Raw genomic sequence first — 18,226 nt, forward strand, 5'->3', positions numbered from 1 at the left:
TCAATATTAAAATTTATTAGATACTCTCCATTTTTCTTTCTTTACTTGGAAAGAACATCAAGTCTCTAAGCTCAGGTGTGTGTGCATCTCACTCACCGCAAGCACTCTTCAACGTGCGGTGCACGGGCCACATTTCAAATGCTGAGTGGCCTTATATGGCAGGGGACCTATATATTGCACAATAAAGATCCTGCATATTCAGGTAGATTTAAAAAGTGAGTAGCTGGGGCTAGAGAGATGGCTTAGTGGTTAGGAGTACTTGCTGCTTTTAAGAGGATCTGGGTTCAATTCCCAGCACTCACATGGCAGCTCACAACTGTCTACAACATCAGGGGACCCCCACACCCTCATACAGAAATACATGCAGGCAAACCACCAATGTCCATGAAATAAAAGTAAATTAATAATCTTTTTTTTAACTTAGCAGTTTTACCAGGTATGATAGCTACTTAGCATTCTGCTTTGGCGAGATCCACAACCTTTAAGATAATATGAGATGGTGCTTTGAACCCCCCACCGTCCATTCAGTTCAGTCATTCCCAAAGGTTCTGCCTCAAGTGGCATAATAAAATGGCATTTCATTCAAGGGACTTGCAGAATAATAGTAAGTCCTTATCCACCTCCTCCCCATCTCACAATTAAAACAATCATAGAATAATTGGGCCCATTTCAAAGTTTTCTTAAGTAATTTGACATGCCATCCACTTTACATTTCAGGCTTTTATTGGCTGAAAAGTCTGTCATGAAATGAAAACACACCTGACAGTAATTTAAAAAAGGGCGCACCAGAGAGCTGTTCAGGAAATAATATCTGAGCTAATTAAAACCACGAGTTAAAAGCTTCCTGTTTCTTCCTCCAGTTGCCCTTAGAAGTGACCTTTTCCTCCCTTCCCTGGGCGATTTGCTTCATATGCAGCTAGACCTCCATGCTGCTTATGAGGGCTTCAGAGGAGCCTCAGCCAGGGCCATCTATGTCACGACTCTTACAAGTAGAAGTCCTGGCTTCCCAGTGGCAGGGTGGATGCTCAGAGAGTATGAGGGCAACTGAGGAGACTGCTCTGACCAAACCACAAATCCAACCAGAAAGCAAAACCGATGTTTCCAAAAGAGAGCTGTTCTGGGAAACATGTTGAGGATACCTGGATTCTAGGGGGTTGGAAATGGTGGCTTTTCCCACTCACTTTTCATAATCCCTTCTTCTCTCCTTTCTTTTTTGAGTCAGGGTCTCAAGGAGCCCAGACCTGCCTCAAACTGGCTAAGTAACAGAGTATGACCTTGAACTTATCTTCCTGCCTCTATCTCCTGAACGCTGGGACTATAAGCATTTGCCACCACATCCAGTTTACTTGATGCTAGGGAATCAAACTAGAGCCTTGTATGTGCTAGGCAAATACTCTACCAACAGAGCTACAACCAGCCACGTTCTCTTCTCTCGTTTTCCTCACAGTGCCAACTGAATCCAGGACCTGACACATGCCGAGCAACTCTTTATCCACGAGCTCTCTCCTCAGCCCTGTGTGTGCATCTCTAAATGGGTGTGTCTACACTCTGGGTGATTCCTGCGCTGGCCTTCACTGCACAGAGAGCTACTTACCCACTGGATTTCTTCAGGACCTTCTACCTTTGGTAGCATCAGACTAGAGGGAAGAACTCTGGCCTGTAGGAATGTCTCCAGGTCGGCTTCAGCCAGACCACTAGACACCGAGTTGATTCTCACACACTTTTCCGTGGTACCCAAGTCAAAGTCTTCAAGAGTTTTTGCTATTCTCAATCGAGCTTCTTTCTGTAAATATTGAGAAAATGTATCTCTTAAATGTATTCTTACTGTTAAAGGAAACCCAACAGTTTATAGAATTCTGATGGACACTCATAGGCACTGTGATTAGAGCAACACATTTTCTGCCCACAGACTGACAATGGAAATGGATGATTTCTACACACTGTTAAGATGGCTGGAACACCATGGGAGGATGTTCCATTGTGCATATTGGCACACTTCTGAATGGCAGAGTAATTCACTCATTAGTGTACTTTCCAATTGAAGAGGTTAAAATAACTCATTAACTGATTGGGCATTGACTATGGACTAAGCATGGTTCCAGGTCTTTTACCCACATCTCTTCATTTAATAAGTCTTAGAAACTGGATGCCATCGGGGCTGTGGCAATGTCACCTGTCAGCATATTCACATTAGGGGAAAGCTAAGCATTTGCTTCCCTGCTCCCCAGGTATCACACTTTAAAAAAAAATAAAAAAAATCATCTTTTTTTTTTTTTTATTTGTTTTGTGACTAAGTTGTGTCTTGGCATTCAATTAAGAAGACGCTCACAGGAGCCTGACGCTCAGTACCATGTGAGAAACTCCCACTAATTCAGATGGAAACAGTAACATCACCAAGAAATCCCTCCATGGAGTGCTTGACAAATAGACTGTTTTCTTTGATTTGACAGTCTTTGCAGCAGTTATGAAAAGCTGAAAGTCACATTTGAATTATCCCAAGGAAAACTGTATGAGCCCAAATATGTTATGTATTACCTTTGTGTTTGAGCTGAAGACTGTGGCTGGGTGGGCGAGGAGGAGCACACTAAAGGGTGGGGGTTGGTGTGGAGAGAAAGGAAGCTCTTGAGGCCATTATTTCCTGCCAATTCCAGTTTCAAAAATAAAGTCTCCCATCTTGCCAACAGCCCTCAACAAATTCTCACTGCCAGAACGAATGCTTATCAAAGGTAGTTTAATTTGGGAAGAATTTGTATTACACCAATAAAACTTTAAAGCATCTAACTACTGATGAATGCATTAAAAAAAAAGTCTTGGAGCTGGTTAAGAACACTCACTACTCTTGCAGAGGACCCACATTTAGGTCCTCGAATCCACATGGTGGCTTACAACTGTCTGTAATTCCAGTTCCAGGGGAGTGATACATTCTCCTGGCTTCCACTGGCACTAGTTACATATGCATGTGTGCACCATGTTTTTGTGTATCTATGTGTGTATATATAAATCTTTATACATTTTCTAACAATATATAGCTGTTAGAATAGAAGCATGTATCTAGGAAAACAGCTCCCCAAAGTACAGAGTACAGATAACCATGAGATTGCTGCAAGTGGTGGAGCCTTAGCACTCAGGAGGCGCAGACATGTAGAACACAGAGGTGAGGGAGGCAAGTCTGGTCTACACAGGCAGTTCCGTACTAGCAGAGTTACACAGTAAGAGCCTATCTAAAACAACAACAACAACAATAGCAAAACGTTGAAATTATTTAAGCCAGCACAAGTCTACATTCAGTCAAAGAGACAACCCAAGACAGTTGATTTAAACTAGACATAAGTAAGTCTACCTCTGAATTGAAACCAGGAAGGCTTCTTAGTTGGGGTCTGAGCTACACAGTGTGATGAAAGGGTATCTTAAAGTTATTAGGTCAGGTGGGAATGGCACCCAGTAGGGCTTTAGGATGTCTCTGTGCAGATTTGATTTGCAGAGTGCTGACTGTGAATAATTATGTCAAGAGAAAGCGCATGAGCTCAACAGTGGCTTGAGTCTGCATGATGCCATTCTTTCTGTTTTTAGATTCTTAAAATCTGTTTCACAGTGTATATGTGTGTTGTGGGAAGTATGTATACATCAATACGGATGCCAAAAGGGGTCAGAGGCATCAGACTCCCCTGAAGCTGGAGTCCTAGATGGTTGTGAGACACACTTGATGAAGTATGGGGAAGTAAACACAAGCCCTCTGCTAGAGAAGTATATAAGCCACATATCTCCAGCACCCACCCTCACCCAACTCGGATTATTCCATAGTGCAGATCCCACTTAGGTTCTCTGCTATGCACTGCTGCTGCAGAAGTTACTGGGAACACACTGATAACCAAGCACAGGAATAAGCAGGGTTTGAAGGCCATCTACAGTAGCAGGAGGGATTCCTTTGCTTTTATTAGTACCCATTTTCAGACCCACAGCCTCGGAGACCCTAAAAACCAGGTCATGTTGCACACAGCTTGGACAGCTACAAACTCTGGATAGCTTGGGTTTGCAAACATTCCAACTTGTGGGTTCACACCCTACAGCAAGCCAGCCTTGCAGACTTGCAGAAACACTGAATAGGAACAAGCCAAATGGTCGTACAGTCATGCTGATGGTGCACTCAGGAGGCTGAGGGAGGAGGATGTCCAGTTCCAGGCCAGCCTGGTCTATGTTGCAAGAATCTTGTTGGAGGAAGGCAAACACACGTCCACCCGGCACATGCGCATGATGGTGCGGAATTCCTGGCAACTTTTGAAATTGTGTCTTGGCATCTGAGTGCTAAGCTGTTTTGGTTATTTCCTTTGGATTTGAAGGAAACTGTTTGTGCAGAGCTTGTGATTTTCATTTAAAGTCAGATTGCCATGGCGTCCACACATTCCTGCTCACTGAGTAAAACTCAATCCTCTGAAACCGGAGGCACCTAATTCCAGTCTCTATACATAATCTGATTAGTCCTTAACCAGCTATAATAATGAGCAGTGGGTGTGCAGCAGTTTGTTCTTCCCTTTCCTGTTTTTTTTTTGTTTGTTTGTTTTTTGTTTGCTTTTGTTTTATTTTGATTTTGTTTTATTTATTTATTTATTTATTTAGGCACAGAATAAACAGGGAGTTCTCTCCTGGTATCACCCTATACCTTTCCAAAAATGGAGGCTTGTGTCTGAGGTATATTGACACCCAAAACTCTTGTTAACAGGCTGTTGCTTGCTACAATTTACATCAATGAAGAACAGATCCCTCTGGTATATATCCCAAAATATCCAACAACCTTACTAAATTTACACCAGCCAACAAGTGTGTGGATTTTTTTTTTTTATTTTAATGGTGAAATATGTCACTGTGCTAGTAAACACACCCAATGCCATCTGTTGGGTTGAGAGAAAGGCAGCTTCTAAGAACAATTAGTGCTGTGTGTTCTGTTAGCTTGGTCCACCCAGTTGTGAGGAGAAAGACATTCTGCGCTCTGTTCACTTGACTTCTCCCTATCATCTCTCAGATCTCCATCAACCCTTCCCTTCCTTCATATTTCCTCTTGTTCTCTGGCAATACTCCTCCCTCCATTTCCGTCTTTAGGTGGGCTAAGAAGAGGTCTGCAGGTGCCTGGCAGAGTGAGGTCTTTAGAGTAACTTGCAGAAAATAAAAAGGAATGAGCTTTGTGGGGAAAGAAAGAATGTTTTGAGGGAAGGTTGGTCTCATTAGGCTGGGGGGGGGGCACTGTATCACTAACAAAACAGCCTTGTTGAAGGGCCCTCTCGGTGAGATGAACTCAGTCCTCTCAGATCTGACAAGCTAGATACCTGAATGCCAGAATTAAGGCCTTTTATGAAAAGTTTTGTTATGTCTTGGAAGAGTCCACTCACTAGCATCGAGTGCTCTACATCGTGTCTGATTTCAGATTCCACATGGATTTCAGATAAGGTTGGAATGGACCAGGATCTTCCAAGGCTTCCCAAAGTTCCTGCAACCGATCAATATTCCGTGCCAGGGGCTACTTGGTGCAGTGGACCAGAGGCTAATAAAACTGTCCTTATCCATAAGCCACAGTATTATGTGACCGTGTCTGGGCCAGGAACCAAGGCGTGCTATGATTTCAGAGCCTAGATTCCTGTCACCTGGGGAAGAGACATGCTCCGGTAACGTAGGAAAGCAGATAAATCAACCATCCCCAAGACCTGCAGCCTCCGAAATTAAGGGAGAAAATCTGCGTGCGGTTGGTTCAATTGGCACCCATTAAAGCTAATAACTAATCATCCTCGCGAGTTTCTAGCTCAGAACGATGAAATCTGCAAAGAAAACAACATCCGTCCACTTTTACACTCCAGTGGAAGGGGTGGTCCCTCGCGACGGGGCGGCACAGTCTCGCCATCTGGAGAATAAATCGAGTGTGAAGTACAGTATAGTTTGGGACCAAGCTCCGTGGCGGCCGCTCAGCAGTCAGTTCATTAGCCCCAAACTTCCAGGGATTAGAGGGGCATCAATTCTACTGTCGGATAGGATGAGACAGACAGGGCACAGGATTCAAGAAGCATGGAGACAACCAGGAGCCCCCTCTGGCTTATTTATGGAACCACAAAGTATAAACACACTCAAATAAGTGCCTTAAATAACAGCATCATCATGGTTCCCCAACATCTGAATTAACACCTCTTCCGCCACCACCCCCGCCCCCTCCCCCTCCCCCCCAGCTTCTCCCCTCCCAAAACTGTGACCGTTATAGTACACTCTTTACCGGGACCAGGGGAAAGCTTGCCTCCATCAGAGGCGAGATCTGGTAATTAAGAAATTGGAAGGATGTCCTAGACTCAGGGGAGATGTGTAGCATTTGCAATTAAAAACATATATAAAATTAATATTTTCATTCCATAAAGACTTATGTTCCAAACCACTTCTAAACTCTTCCTTTTCTAGATTGGCTCATCTTAACCCATCTTATTGGTTAAGTGATGTCACAGGAATAGACTCTTCCAGGTTTTGAGTATAAGATCCTGCTGTCAGCATCTTTAAGCTAAAGTTGTCCAGGTCAAGTTTGGTTAAATCAAAACAAAATAAAAAAAAAAAAAACATTTTTCATCTGTGTTTTAGACATTTATGATAAAAATCAGAAATGCCTGTGACACAAAAGAGGTCATCACAAGGAGGCCATGTTGCACGTCTTCATAAATGCACAGAATTTATCATTACAGCACTCACTAAAAGGGATGTAGTAACTGAATTGAAAAACATGCTCCTTGATTCTTGCAAACGGGATTCATTCTTCCTGTTTCATTAGACAAGAGACAGTGTTGACTTTTAAAGGGTCATTAATTGTACAAAATAATGAGTTTTGTACTGACATTTTCAAATATGCACAGACTATACTCTGATCCTGTGAATTTCTAGTTCATTGGTCTTTGTTGTGGTGGAAAAGAAATCTTGGTTTGTTTCTTGAAAGGAAAAGGAAGGATAAGAGGAAGAGAGAAAGACTTGCCTCGATGACATTCTGTGTATTAACTGGAAATCGCACACCTTGATACATCCTGCAAGATTCTCCAAGTCATTCCTATTTGCTCTGAAACCACAGATTTAGTAGCAGGAAAAGTGTTTTTTGTTTGTTTTGTTTTGTGTTTAGTTTTTTAATGTGTTTATCGTGAATGATACATTAAAACAAGGGCTTACAGCAAAAAATTACAAACCGTCTTTCATTTCATTTCAAGGACTGAGAAGGCTCAGGAAGCTTACTGTATGTGCCTGGAATTCCTCACACCAGAGATCGAATCGACTCTCCGGGCGGCAAATGCAACACATAAAAGGCAATGATGACATCCAAAACTCTATGACAAGAATTTATCTTACAGGCTCTGAGCAACTGAAAACATCTCTAAGGCAGCCAGCAAGAGGGGCTCTGAGGGTAAAGGTCAAGCTTGAGGGCTGGGCCTGAGTCGCAAACCTCACTGTAGAAAAGAGAACCAGCTCGAGCAAGCTGTCCTTTGACCCCCACACAAGCCAGGTGTGCTCCGGCATGCAATCCATCACAAATAAGTATAAAACAGTTTAAAATATCTCTAAAGGAAAAATGGTTCTGAGCCACATGGGCACCACATTTGTCTCGCATCAAGGAGCGAAGGCTTTACATTTGTGCATCTTCTCTGAAGAACTATAAATATCCATTTCAATACCAAGCACACAGTAGGACTGCGGGAAGAGTGAGGCTCTCTGCAGCGTACAGTGAATTTTAGAGAATGAGTTAATGGTGAACAAGAAGACAGACAGATGAAGGCAGGCAGAATTAACATGTTAGTGGGAAATACAGCAGGGAATACACAGCATCTGTTGTACAATCTTCCAAATTTTCTAATGTTCAAAGTTCTGGTAATAAAACTGAGGGGGAAAATTATCCTGAAAAGATTTCTAAAATGTTCATATTTTGGAGAGCTGGTCAATGACTATCTTTTTAAAAAAAAAAAAAGAAACAATTCTCTTCAACATTTGTATGTGTGTGTGTGTGTGTGTGTGTGTGTGTGTGTGTATTATTTGGGTATTTCACAGTAAAAGAAGTTTAAAAACAATAGCTTTCACTTTGTTATTTGTAGACAACTCTTTGAGTTTTTGGTGGGTTTGTTTGTTTTGGTGGTGGTGGTGTTTTTGTTCTTTTTGAAGATTTTTTTTAAAACACGTGTAGCACATGCATGTCTGGTGCTCTCAGAGGGCAGAAGAAGAAGGTATTGAATGCTCTACCATTGGAGTATGGGTGGTCACTACATTTACATCAGCTAATGGACATCTAAGTTGCTTTCTATTTTGGGGCTGTTGTGGAACATGCTCCAACATTTATGAGTCCATCCTCCGTATAATATTCACATACATTTCTATCTTTGTACTGAAAAGGAAGCCAGTCTCCTAGGTCCCATAGTAACTTGTATGCTCAGTCTTTTGAGGAATGGTCAGCTGGTTCTCAAAGTGGCTACACCAATTTAATATTCCCATCTTGGCAGTGTATGGTTAGTAATGAGAGGGCCACAGGACTGGAGGTGAAGTAACAATTTAGTCAGTAGAACAGAACCTACTGTGCATAGGCAAGAGAGACACTTCCCACAAGGCCTAAGGAGGGGCAAGGGAGGCCTGGACTGGGGCTGGAGCCTCTTAAAACTAAGGATTTTAGTAGCAGCAGCAAAAGGAGCAGATAGCCCCCAGGACAGAGCCCAGACGGACAGCCAGGATAGCTGTGAGAACGCAGGTACTTGCCTCGGACAAGTCTGATGAGCTAAGTTCGACCCCTAGAACCCATGGTGGAAGGAGAGAACAGAATCCTGAAAGCTGTTTCATGCGGAATATGTGTGTTGTTCATGTGTGCAGCCCCCCCTCTCCTTCCCTCCCCCCTTTTCCTCTCTCTCCCTTCTCCCTTCTCCCTGTCTTTCCCCCTCCCTCTCCTCTCTCTCTCTCTCTCTCTCTCTCTCTCTCTCTCTCTCTCTCTCTCACACACACACACACACACACACACACACCACACTCACACACAAAATGGATGGCTAGTATATATAAAGCCAGAGGTGGGAGCCCTGCTTAATGCCAGGGGGGTGTGGACAGAAAAACAAGAGTTTCTGAAAGCAGTGTCTTAGCAATGAGAATTAGTGCTATGCTCCACTGCAAAGAAGGCTGAAGAGATGACAGGACATGAATTCACAGGTACACACCCCAAAGTCCCTCTGGACCAGGTGCCCTGTGCCCACCATTGCATTTGGAGGAGTTGACCTTGGTCGGGTCCTTGTTCATCATCATGGTTGAGGCTTCTTCCTTTGGGAGGGCCTCTAGGTTCAGAGTGACTCACTCCTATTTATTTTCAGAACATGCGTTTGCACGTGGGGTTCCATTTTTGGGGCTCCTGGTCCAGCCCACTGACACAGCAGAGTGGGTGGCCAGCCACCTCACTGAGCACACCCTCTAATTGGTCTCCCTCCACCCTGCCCCCAGAGGACTGAGAAGGTGTCTTTCTTCCCCAACTGGTACAAAGTACAGCTAAAGCCAAGCTGCCCTCTCCCTCTCTCCGTATTTATATTTCACAACTTCTCTGGGTTAGAGGAGGTAATTAACTGTTTTGGTTTAAAAGCCCTCCTGCTGGGTCGCAGTCTGCGTGGGAGAATCAAAGTAAACAAGCAAAAGGGAGCACTATCATCAAAGGACTCTGCACCTACCTTTCTTCATTATGCCGCAGGTGCCACGGATCACCCGTTCGGGGCAGGGTCCCGGCGCTTTCGTTCTTTTGAATGGTAAATCAAGAGTGATCGGTTCATAATTTAATGAGGCAGGCTTACTGAGGGTCCAAACATGCTGGAGATAACAGGCACATCACCTGTGCCCTGCCTGAACAGTTGTAAATGATGCTGGCAACATATTCTGTCAGGTAACTTCCTCTAGCTACATTGTGGAAAAGGGATCAAAAGTTTCCTCTTCCTGTGAACATCAAGGACCGGTTGTTGGGACTGGGCGCCTAGCTCATTTGGTAGAAGTGTTTGCCTAGCATGCTTGAGGACCTGGATTTGATCCTGACCCACACAACCTGGGTGTGGTGGGGCTCACTGGTAACAGCAGTTGTCAGGAGACAGGCAGGAAGCAAGGTCAAGGTCACCCTCAGCTACACAGCTAGTTTCGTGCTGACTTGGGTTGCTGTTGGTGGTGGTGGGGTTTTTTGTTGTTGTTTTTGTTTTGTTTTGTTTTAATGTGGGGGGTGGGAGAGCAAAACTGAGCAGTGGTGGCACTCGACTTCAGTCTCAGCGTTTGGCAGGCAGAGGCAGGTAGAGCTCTGAGTTCAAGGCCAGCCCGGTCTACAGAGTGTGTTCCAGGACAGCCAGAGCTACACTGAGAAACTTTGTCTCAGAAAAACAAACCAACCAAAACTTAAAAAGATATGTATTGTATTGTGTGAATGTGGGGGATGGGCTGGCGCATATGCACAGCATGAATATGGGAGTTTTTCTCCCCTCCACCTTTAGGTAGGTTCTGGGGGTTGAACTGAGGTCACTGTGCTTGTGCAGGTGTCTTTACCTACTGAGCCATCTTGCCAGGCCAAGAACAAAATTTTATATTAAATTCTAGCTTACTTCTTTGTAGAAAGACATGTGTATCTATCCATCACCAAGACTGGGAGACTCGCTGGGCCACATCTCTCCAGGCTATCCATTCATGCTGGGTTATGAACAGACAATGGCACTGGGGTCAGAAATTCCTGTCTCTGTGCTGCTTCAGCAATATCTAAGGCATCGGCACAAAGAATCTGGCGTCCATAGCAGAAGCTGTAGCAATGCTGTGGAGGAAGCAAAAATGCCCGGAAGCGTGGCACAAGTGGGCTTGTCATGAGGCAAACCAGGCTGAGCCTCATTTCAGGGAGTTGCCAGAGCAAGCCCTCGCCTCACACACTTCCCAGAGCAGAGTACCAAATGCAGGTAATTAAAATCTGTTAGGGTATTTATTCATTTGTCTTCCTCACAGCCAGGAAGGGGAAAAAATTAGATAAGACAATAATGTGTGTATTAGCAGGAATGAAATGAAAAGGAGCTATTTTAGCAGTGCATAAACTGGATCGTGCGGCTCCTGAACTACTTTTTCATGTTGCCAAGGCTTTAAAGCTACAAAAAAATTAATACAAAAGACAAAAAAGGAAAAAGAAAAGGAAAAAGAACAACAACAAAAAGCCTCCTAAACCCTTCCAGACAAGAGCTTCTCTGAGACAGGGAAGCCTGCATCCCAGGCTGGTCTCAAACTTCCTCTGTAATAGAGGATAATTTTCAACTCCCATTCCCCCTTGCTTCCACCACCCAAGTGCAGGGCTATCACAGGCTCAGTACTTCCTGAGTGTTAGACAAGCATTCACTCAATTAACTGAGCCATATCCATAACTCAGGGAACCCCTTCTCCCTATGGTCTTGCTGGACAGCCTTGGATAGCCCAGAACTCAGTATGTAGACCAGACTCAAATGATGGTGCTCCTTGTCTCTGCCTCTGGAAATTTGGGTTTACAAGTATAAGCCACCACACCTAGCCTATTTTGTTCCTTCTAGGTGGTAAGTTGATAGGTACTTAAACATATTTTTTTACATATGTGCCTCTGTGTGACCTTGTATGCTATGGCACAAACATGGAGGTCAGAGGACAACCTGAGTTCCTTCCCATCACACAGAGTTTTTGGGTTTGATTTTGGTTTGGTTTGGTTTTGGCTTTTTAATTTAAGACAGGGTTTCTCTTGTTTGTAGAATGAATTTCTCCTGAAATTCATTCTGTAGACCAGGCTAGCCTGGCCATCATACAGATTTTGAGGATCAAACTTAGGCCATCAGGCTTGGCACCAAGGGAACTTATTTGCTAAGCCATCTTGATGACCCCAATATTTTAAAGGAACAAATTCACAGGTATTTTATTTTATTTATATGAGTACACTGTAGCTGTCTTCAGACACTCCAGAAGAAGGCATTGGATCCCATTACAGATGGTTGTTGCTGGGAATCGAACTCAGGACCTTCAGAAGAGCAGTCAGTGCTCTTACTCACTGAACCATCTCTCCAACCCTCACAGGTATTTTAAAGGGTTGTACTTTTCTACCTCATTCATATTTTTTTCCTTAAAATTAACACTGAAAAGAAAAAGATAGCTGGGTAGCCTTGCAGGGTGGCTGTGGTAGTGGTGGTGGCAGCTGCAATGCACACCTTTAATCCCAGCATCTCAAAATAGAAGCAGAGGAAGAGGAAGGTGTATCTCTGAGTTGGAGGCCAGCCTGGTCTACAGAGTGAGTGCCAGGAAAGTCAGGGTTACACAGAGAAACCCTGTGTCTAAAAACTTAAAAGAAGGAGGGGGAGGAGGAGGAGATGGGGAAAGAAAAGGGGAGGAGGAGGGGGTAAGAAGGAGGGGTGATAGCATCTTTTTTTTTTTTTTTTTTTTTTTTTTAAGATAAACATCTCAGCACTCCAGGCCGGTCTCCAACTCCCTATGCAGGGTTATGCAGCCAAGGATGGTCTTGAACTCCTGATCCTCTTAGTCCACTTCTGGAGTCCTGGAAGAACTTAACCTGTTTAGGCAGTGCTGGGGATCCAGTCCACACAGCTAAGGCAGGGTACTGAACGGGCTACACCCCAGCTCTCCAAAAAATACTTCACTTACCTTTTTAAAATTACATTTTGTGTGTGGGAGTGGGCAAGTTCCAGTGTACCACAGCCCACACGTGGAAGTCAGAAGACAACTTGCAGGAGTTGGTTCCTTTTCCAATATGAGGATTCCAGGGATTCAACTCAGGTCATCAGGACTGGTGGCAAAGAGCCTTTACCCGCGGAATCATCTCTTCATATCCACTGCATTTTTTTAAGAAGGGGGAGGCTTTGATAACTGAGGGCTATCCTCTGGGACTACCCACACAAGGGGTGGCTTCTCTTCCAAGCATGAGTGCTGTAGAGTCCTCTCACAGGGTACACCAACTCCCACGCACAGGATCGTATCTAATTAAATGCCCCCCTCCCCAGAAATGCTAACAAAACAATGGCGGGCGGGCTGCACAGTTGGTTTTCCCCGGTGTTTCCCACCTTTCCGGTGCCAGGCCTTCTCATCTACTCCTCGGCAGCTTTGTTCCCTCACCAGTGCCAGCCAGGCAGGCGTACTGAGCAACCGCTTGGGTTTTCTTTCCTCTTTCTGCGCCCAGTAAATTTTCATAAAGCGTTTAATGTGAGAACAAGTAGGTTAATTTCCCGAGTGGCATACTCAGAGCCCAGCACCACTGCCGTGATTTGGCTTCTGAGGCAGGGGCCTCGGCCCCAGCAGCCAGAAACCTTGCCAGATCCTTCTCTGAACAGCCCCAGGTGCGATTTAGCAGAACAGATTGTGTGGACGCTGGATGGCCTGTGTCACAATGAAATGGTGTCCTTTCTTCCTGAGAGATGAAGACAGATACCTCCTGGGCTGGCAGATCTGCCGGCAGAGGCCTCTGGACAAGCAGGGCAGAGGAAAGACATCCCATCTGGCCACACACACCTGTCCTCAAGTACATAAAAGTTCTAACAACATCACAGTCCCACCCGAAATGCCCCCCAGCCCCTGCTGTATCACATATCTGTTTTCTCCTAGCTGTAAGTAGAGCAGGAAATCCAAGGGTTTATTTTAATATGCAAAAGATAGAATCATAAGGAAAATTGAAAACTGTTGTCTGGCCTTTAATACACACCTAGCTGGCCTCTGCGTGAAAGCTTGGTGGACCTGACCTGTGAAGCAGACGGCTCACCCAGCAATGGCCAGGCTGCTTGGGGAAGATGCTGTGGAGAGAAGTCAGGCTTCACAGCTACAAGTGTAAAGCTCAGAGAAAGGAACAGCCTGCTTCCCTGGAGTCAGTGGGATTAGTGAGTCTTACAAAAGACCAAGCCTAGATACAAGTCTTCACTTACAGCAGCAATTTTACCCTTAATGATAATAGAACAGTGGGGTGCCCATGCCAATGGCTTTGGAATAAAGTATGCAGATGCTTTTTAATTTATAATGGATTAGGATTAGGGTTGCATACTTGATAACTGAGACAAGAGGGATGTTATGAGTTCAAGCCCAGCTTGGGTATAAAGTAAGACTCAATATATAAGTAGTCCTAAGTCAAGAATGCATTCCCTAACTCTTCAGTCCCATCCTAGGAACATGGTGAACTGCAGAGAGCTGGCTGTTTGTTCTCAGAGTCACAGGGCTGACTGGAAGCTGTTCTCACAACACTGCCAGCATATGTGATTACCCTTAGCCACCTCAAAAACAGAGAGGTTCTGGGAATTGAAGTCATGTCACCAGGCTTGGTGGCAACTGCCTCTACTCACTGAGCCATTTTGAAAGTAGGATACATTATGTTGAGGAGAATGTGGCGGCAGGAACACGAGGTTTCTCGCTCACATCTAGGCAGAGCAGAGAGCAGAGAAAGGGGAAGGCCAGGGTTTAACTGGCCTGTCTTTTTAAAGTTTAGCCTTGGACCCCAGTTCATGGGATGGTATCACCCATACTCAAGGTGGGGCTTTCCCCCTCAGCTCAACTGCTCTGGAAATGTCCTCAATAATTCACCCCAAGGTGTGTCTCCTAGGTGATTGTAAATCCAGCCAAACTGGCAATGGAGATCAACCATCACGTCAGGAAAGATGCAGTGGCTGGTGTGGGAGGGTTTGGTGGCTGGAAGAACTTGTGTCAGTGGTGGCTTCTTATTGAATAGGAGGTATTGACAAGACTGCAGGTACAGGGACAGCTAATAACCTTCTACCTGTCAGCTAAGCAGCATGTACCAAAGATGCTTCAATCTCTCCACACACAGTGCTAGTGCCCTAGAGACCATAAGCTCGAGGTAGACATTTCACATTCAAACCTTAACAAGCCCTTTGTCATTAGGACTTAACCATTGCCTGGCTTTTGCTTTTGATTCATTTGTTCGCTTCATTCAAGAGCTTTCCTGAAAACAATCTGTATGAGGCTCTGTTTCAGGTAAGGAGAAAACTTGGCTCCCTGTCTACACAGAGCTTCCCCGTAGTCAGGACAACAGCTGATCAACAAGTTAAACTAAGAATAACCTGAGTGGGAAGTGCCATGAATAGAACAGAATTAAGTGCTGGGACCGAGGGGACACAGGGAATGGCAGAACAGCTCCTCAGAGGATGTGCCAACTGGTCTGACACCTGAACAATTACACATGAAGCCGTAACATGTTTCTCAGAACCTTCAGCATAGAGCACATGTGCAAACAGCTGCTGAGGGCGCAGCCTACTAATACAAATACCAGGTCTATTAACTGCCCATTCAGCCCTATAGGAATGGCCATGAACCTCCAACGCTCACAATCTTCCTCTAAACCAGCAGTGGAACCTTCAAGTCTGAAGCCCACAGTGTCTGGGGACTGGATGGTCCCATCACCTCACCGTACCTCTGTTTCTTCATTTTCAAGGAGGGGTTAGGGATGTGGATCAATTGGTCTGTCTGACATGAACAAAGGTTAGGGTTCCAACCCCAGCACCACATAAAACCACACATGATAGTCGTAGTGGCTAGTTTTATGTCAACTTGACAGAAGTCATCATAGGTGGGGGAGCCTCAGCTGAGAAAATGCTTTCATAAGGTCAGGCTGTCTTCAAGACTTTTGGCCATTTTCTTAAATAGTGATTGACATGGGAGGGCCCAGCCCCTTGTGGGCAGGTGGTGCTGGGTCTGTAAGAGAGTAGGCTGAGCAAGTAAGCAGCACTTCTCCATGACCTCATCAGCTCCTGCCTCCAGGTTCTTGTCTTGTTTGAGCTCCTGTCCTGACTTCTTTCCATGATAACAGTGATATGGAAGTGTAGGCCAAACTAACCCTCTCTTCCCCGAGTTGCTTTGGCCATGGTGATTCATCACAGCACTAGTCACTAGGACTATGATGTATGCCTGTCACCGCAGCACTCTGAAGTGAGGGCAGGAGAAGCAGAGAAGTTCAAGGAGGCCATGGTAAGTTTGGAACCCAGTCAAAAAGTGGGGGCCAGACAGGGATAACAACAGTGTCTGATGTAGGAAATGGTGAGGTTTAGGTAAGTACTTAATATTAGTTAGATTAATTTTCTAAAAATGTGCTTATACTTCCCAAATGTTGAGATTTAGGGTGGTTCATCACATCACGCTCATTCTCCTTTCTCACTAACAAAACGGATATGACAAAACCCAAATTTAGTGTATCTCCCCAGGTACTCATGTGGACCCACATTTTCCCCTCTTTCAATTACTACCAGAAATGAACAGCTATTGCAACATCCTAATTCTGGCATGACAAGAAGCAATGGTTAGCCTCCTTGCTCAAGAACAAATTGGGAGGGTCACTTGGAAGGTAAGTCTATAGCCCTGTCTGACCACTGCGTTCATTTCCCGGGTTATGCTGAACTCTGAACACCTTTGCCCAAATCCACACCCAAGATAAATGCATATACTCTCTAGGCATCTATTCCATCTATCCCAACTGTCTACTGATACATCCTGACAATATGTTGGTTTCTTCTACCTGACAAGCAATTGGTAAGCATTTTTAGAATGTTAGCTTAATCAAGCTGATACTAAGAAAAAGAAGTAGGGACTGAAATAATAAGTTCTTTATTGGAGATTATCCAAGGATATGGAAGGCTGGGCCGGATGTGGCTAAGCAAGTATAATCCCAGCACTCAGAAGACAGGGCCAGGAGGATCTGCTACAGGTTCAAGGCCAGAATGGTATATAATAGTGAGTTCCAGGCCAGCCAGGGCTAAGTGGCAAGACCTTTATTTCAGGACAAAATCTTGGGGAAGGAGAAATACATACCCTAGAAAGTTGGCTTTGTTGGGAGGAATCAAGAACCATGGAAATGGATTTTATCAGTTTTATCAGCAGATAAAAACTGAACCGATGCCAGAGTGAACTAGCCTGATGACCCAGGTCTGATTCCTGGAACTACACTTTACAACAAAACAAAAAGCTCTGGGTGTGGTGGCATATACGTTAAATCCCAGAACTCAGGAGGTGAAGAGTTCAGAGCCTATGGATCTACATATAGAACTCTAGACCAGCCAGGTCTACATAATGAGACCCAGTTTTAATACAAAATTAAATGTTACAGATGGCAGAGCAGCTGTAAGATGAGGGAGACGGGAGGCGGAGAGAGATCTGCTCAGAAGCTTGCAGGCCGTCCAGCCTGGAGTACACCACACAGCAGCAGAAACAATGAAAGACCCTGCTTCAGCAAGGTGGAGAGCAAAGACAGACTCCTTAAACTTGCCCTTGGACTTCCACACTCATACTGTAGAAACATGCTCCTGCACTCTAGATACACAGACAGAGAAAGAGAAACACAGGCAGACAGACAGAGAGGATAGCTATGAAGCAAAGAATTCCACAGCTTTCCTGATGGAAATCAACCACCAAAGAAGGTTGTTTGTGTGCTGAAATTGGATCGTGAGAGACAAGAACATGATTTGCTGTTATTTAAAAACCACTCATTTGGAAAGAAAGAGATTAAATATTGTCATAAACATGGTAACGATAAGCTGTTCAGCCTCAACTGTGAGCTAAACCGATGTACACTGGTTCTAAAACCAAAATGAAGCCTGAAGAGACGGCATGGTGGTTAGGAGCTCTGGCAGCTCCTGTAGAGGACCCAGGTCTGGTTCCCAGCATCCACGTTGGGGAGCTCACAACTGCCTGTAACTCCAGTTCCAGGGGATCAGACACCTTCTGTCCTTTGCAGATACCCACAGACATGTGGGTACACACACACACAAAATATACAAATTTAAATAAAATATTTAAAATTGAAATGAGGGGCACATTAAAAGGGTACTTTTCCAAACATGTACTGAGAGCTCTAACAGGCCAGCACATTCTAAATATGTCACAAGATATCAGAATTTTGTTAAGACCATTGCCCAATGAAATAGTAATACTTGAAAAGATAAGGTTGATTAAGAATGAAGATCTTGGGGCTGGAGTGATTGCTGTGTGTCTTAGTGTCTAACTTCTGTGAACAGACACCACGACCAAGGCAACTCTTATAAGGGCAACATTTAATTGGGGCTGACTTACAGGTTCAGAGGTTTAGTCCATTATCATCAAGATGGGGATAAGGCAGTGTCTAGGCAGGCATGGTGCAGAAGGAGCTGAGAGTTCTACATCTTCCTCTGAAGGCTGCTGGGAAAATACTGACTTCCAGGCAGCTAGGACAAAAGTATTAAAGCCCATGCCCACAGTGACA

The 18,226-nt window shown here is 44.6% G+C and overlaps 2 protein-coding genes across 6 annotated transcripts in view; both read right to left on the minus strand.

Annotated features, from left to right (window-relative positions):
- Positions 1 to 18,226, minus strand: part of Pcca (propionyl-CoA carboxylase subunit alpha) — a 774,935-nt gene that overhangs the window by 519,978 nt on the left and 236,731 nt on the right. The gene's annotated exons all lie outside the window — the stretch shown is intronic.
- The window catches only part of Clybl (citramalyl-CoA lyase), a 221,414-nt gene that overhangs the window by 29,968 nt on the left and 173,220 nt on the right, over positions 1 to 18,226 (minus strand). For all 5 annotated transcript variants that reach the window (XM_052190584.1, XM_052190583.1, XM_052190581.1 and 2 more), the window contains exon 3: positions 1,595 to 1,783. In XM_052190584.1, coding sequence (XP_052046544.1) covers positions 1,595 to 1,783 — 189 coding nt within the window. The remainder of the gene's footprint in view (positions 1 to 1,594; positions 1,784 to 18,226) is intronic.

The sequence above is a fragment of the Apodemus sylvaticus genome, chromosome 8 (assembly GCF_947179515.1).
Source record: "Apodemus sylvaticus chromosome 8, mApoSyl1.1, whole genome shotgun sequence".
NCBI classification, from domain to species: Eukaryota; Metazoa; Chordata; class Mammalia; order Rodentia; family Muridae; genus Apodemus; species Apodemus sylvaticus.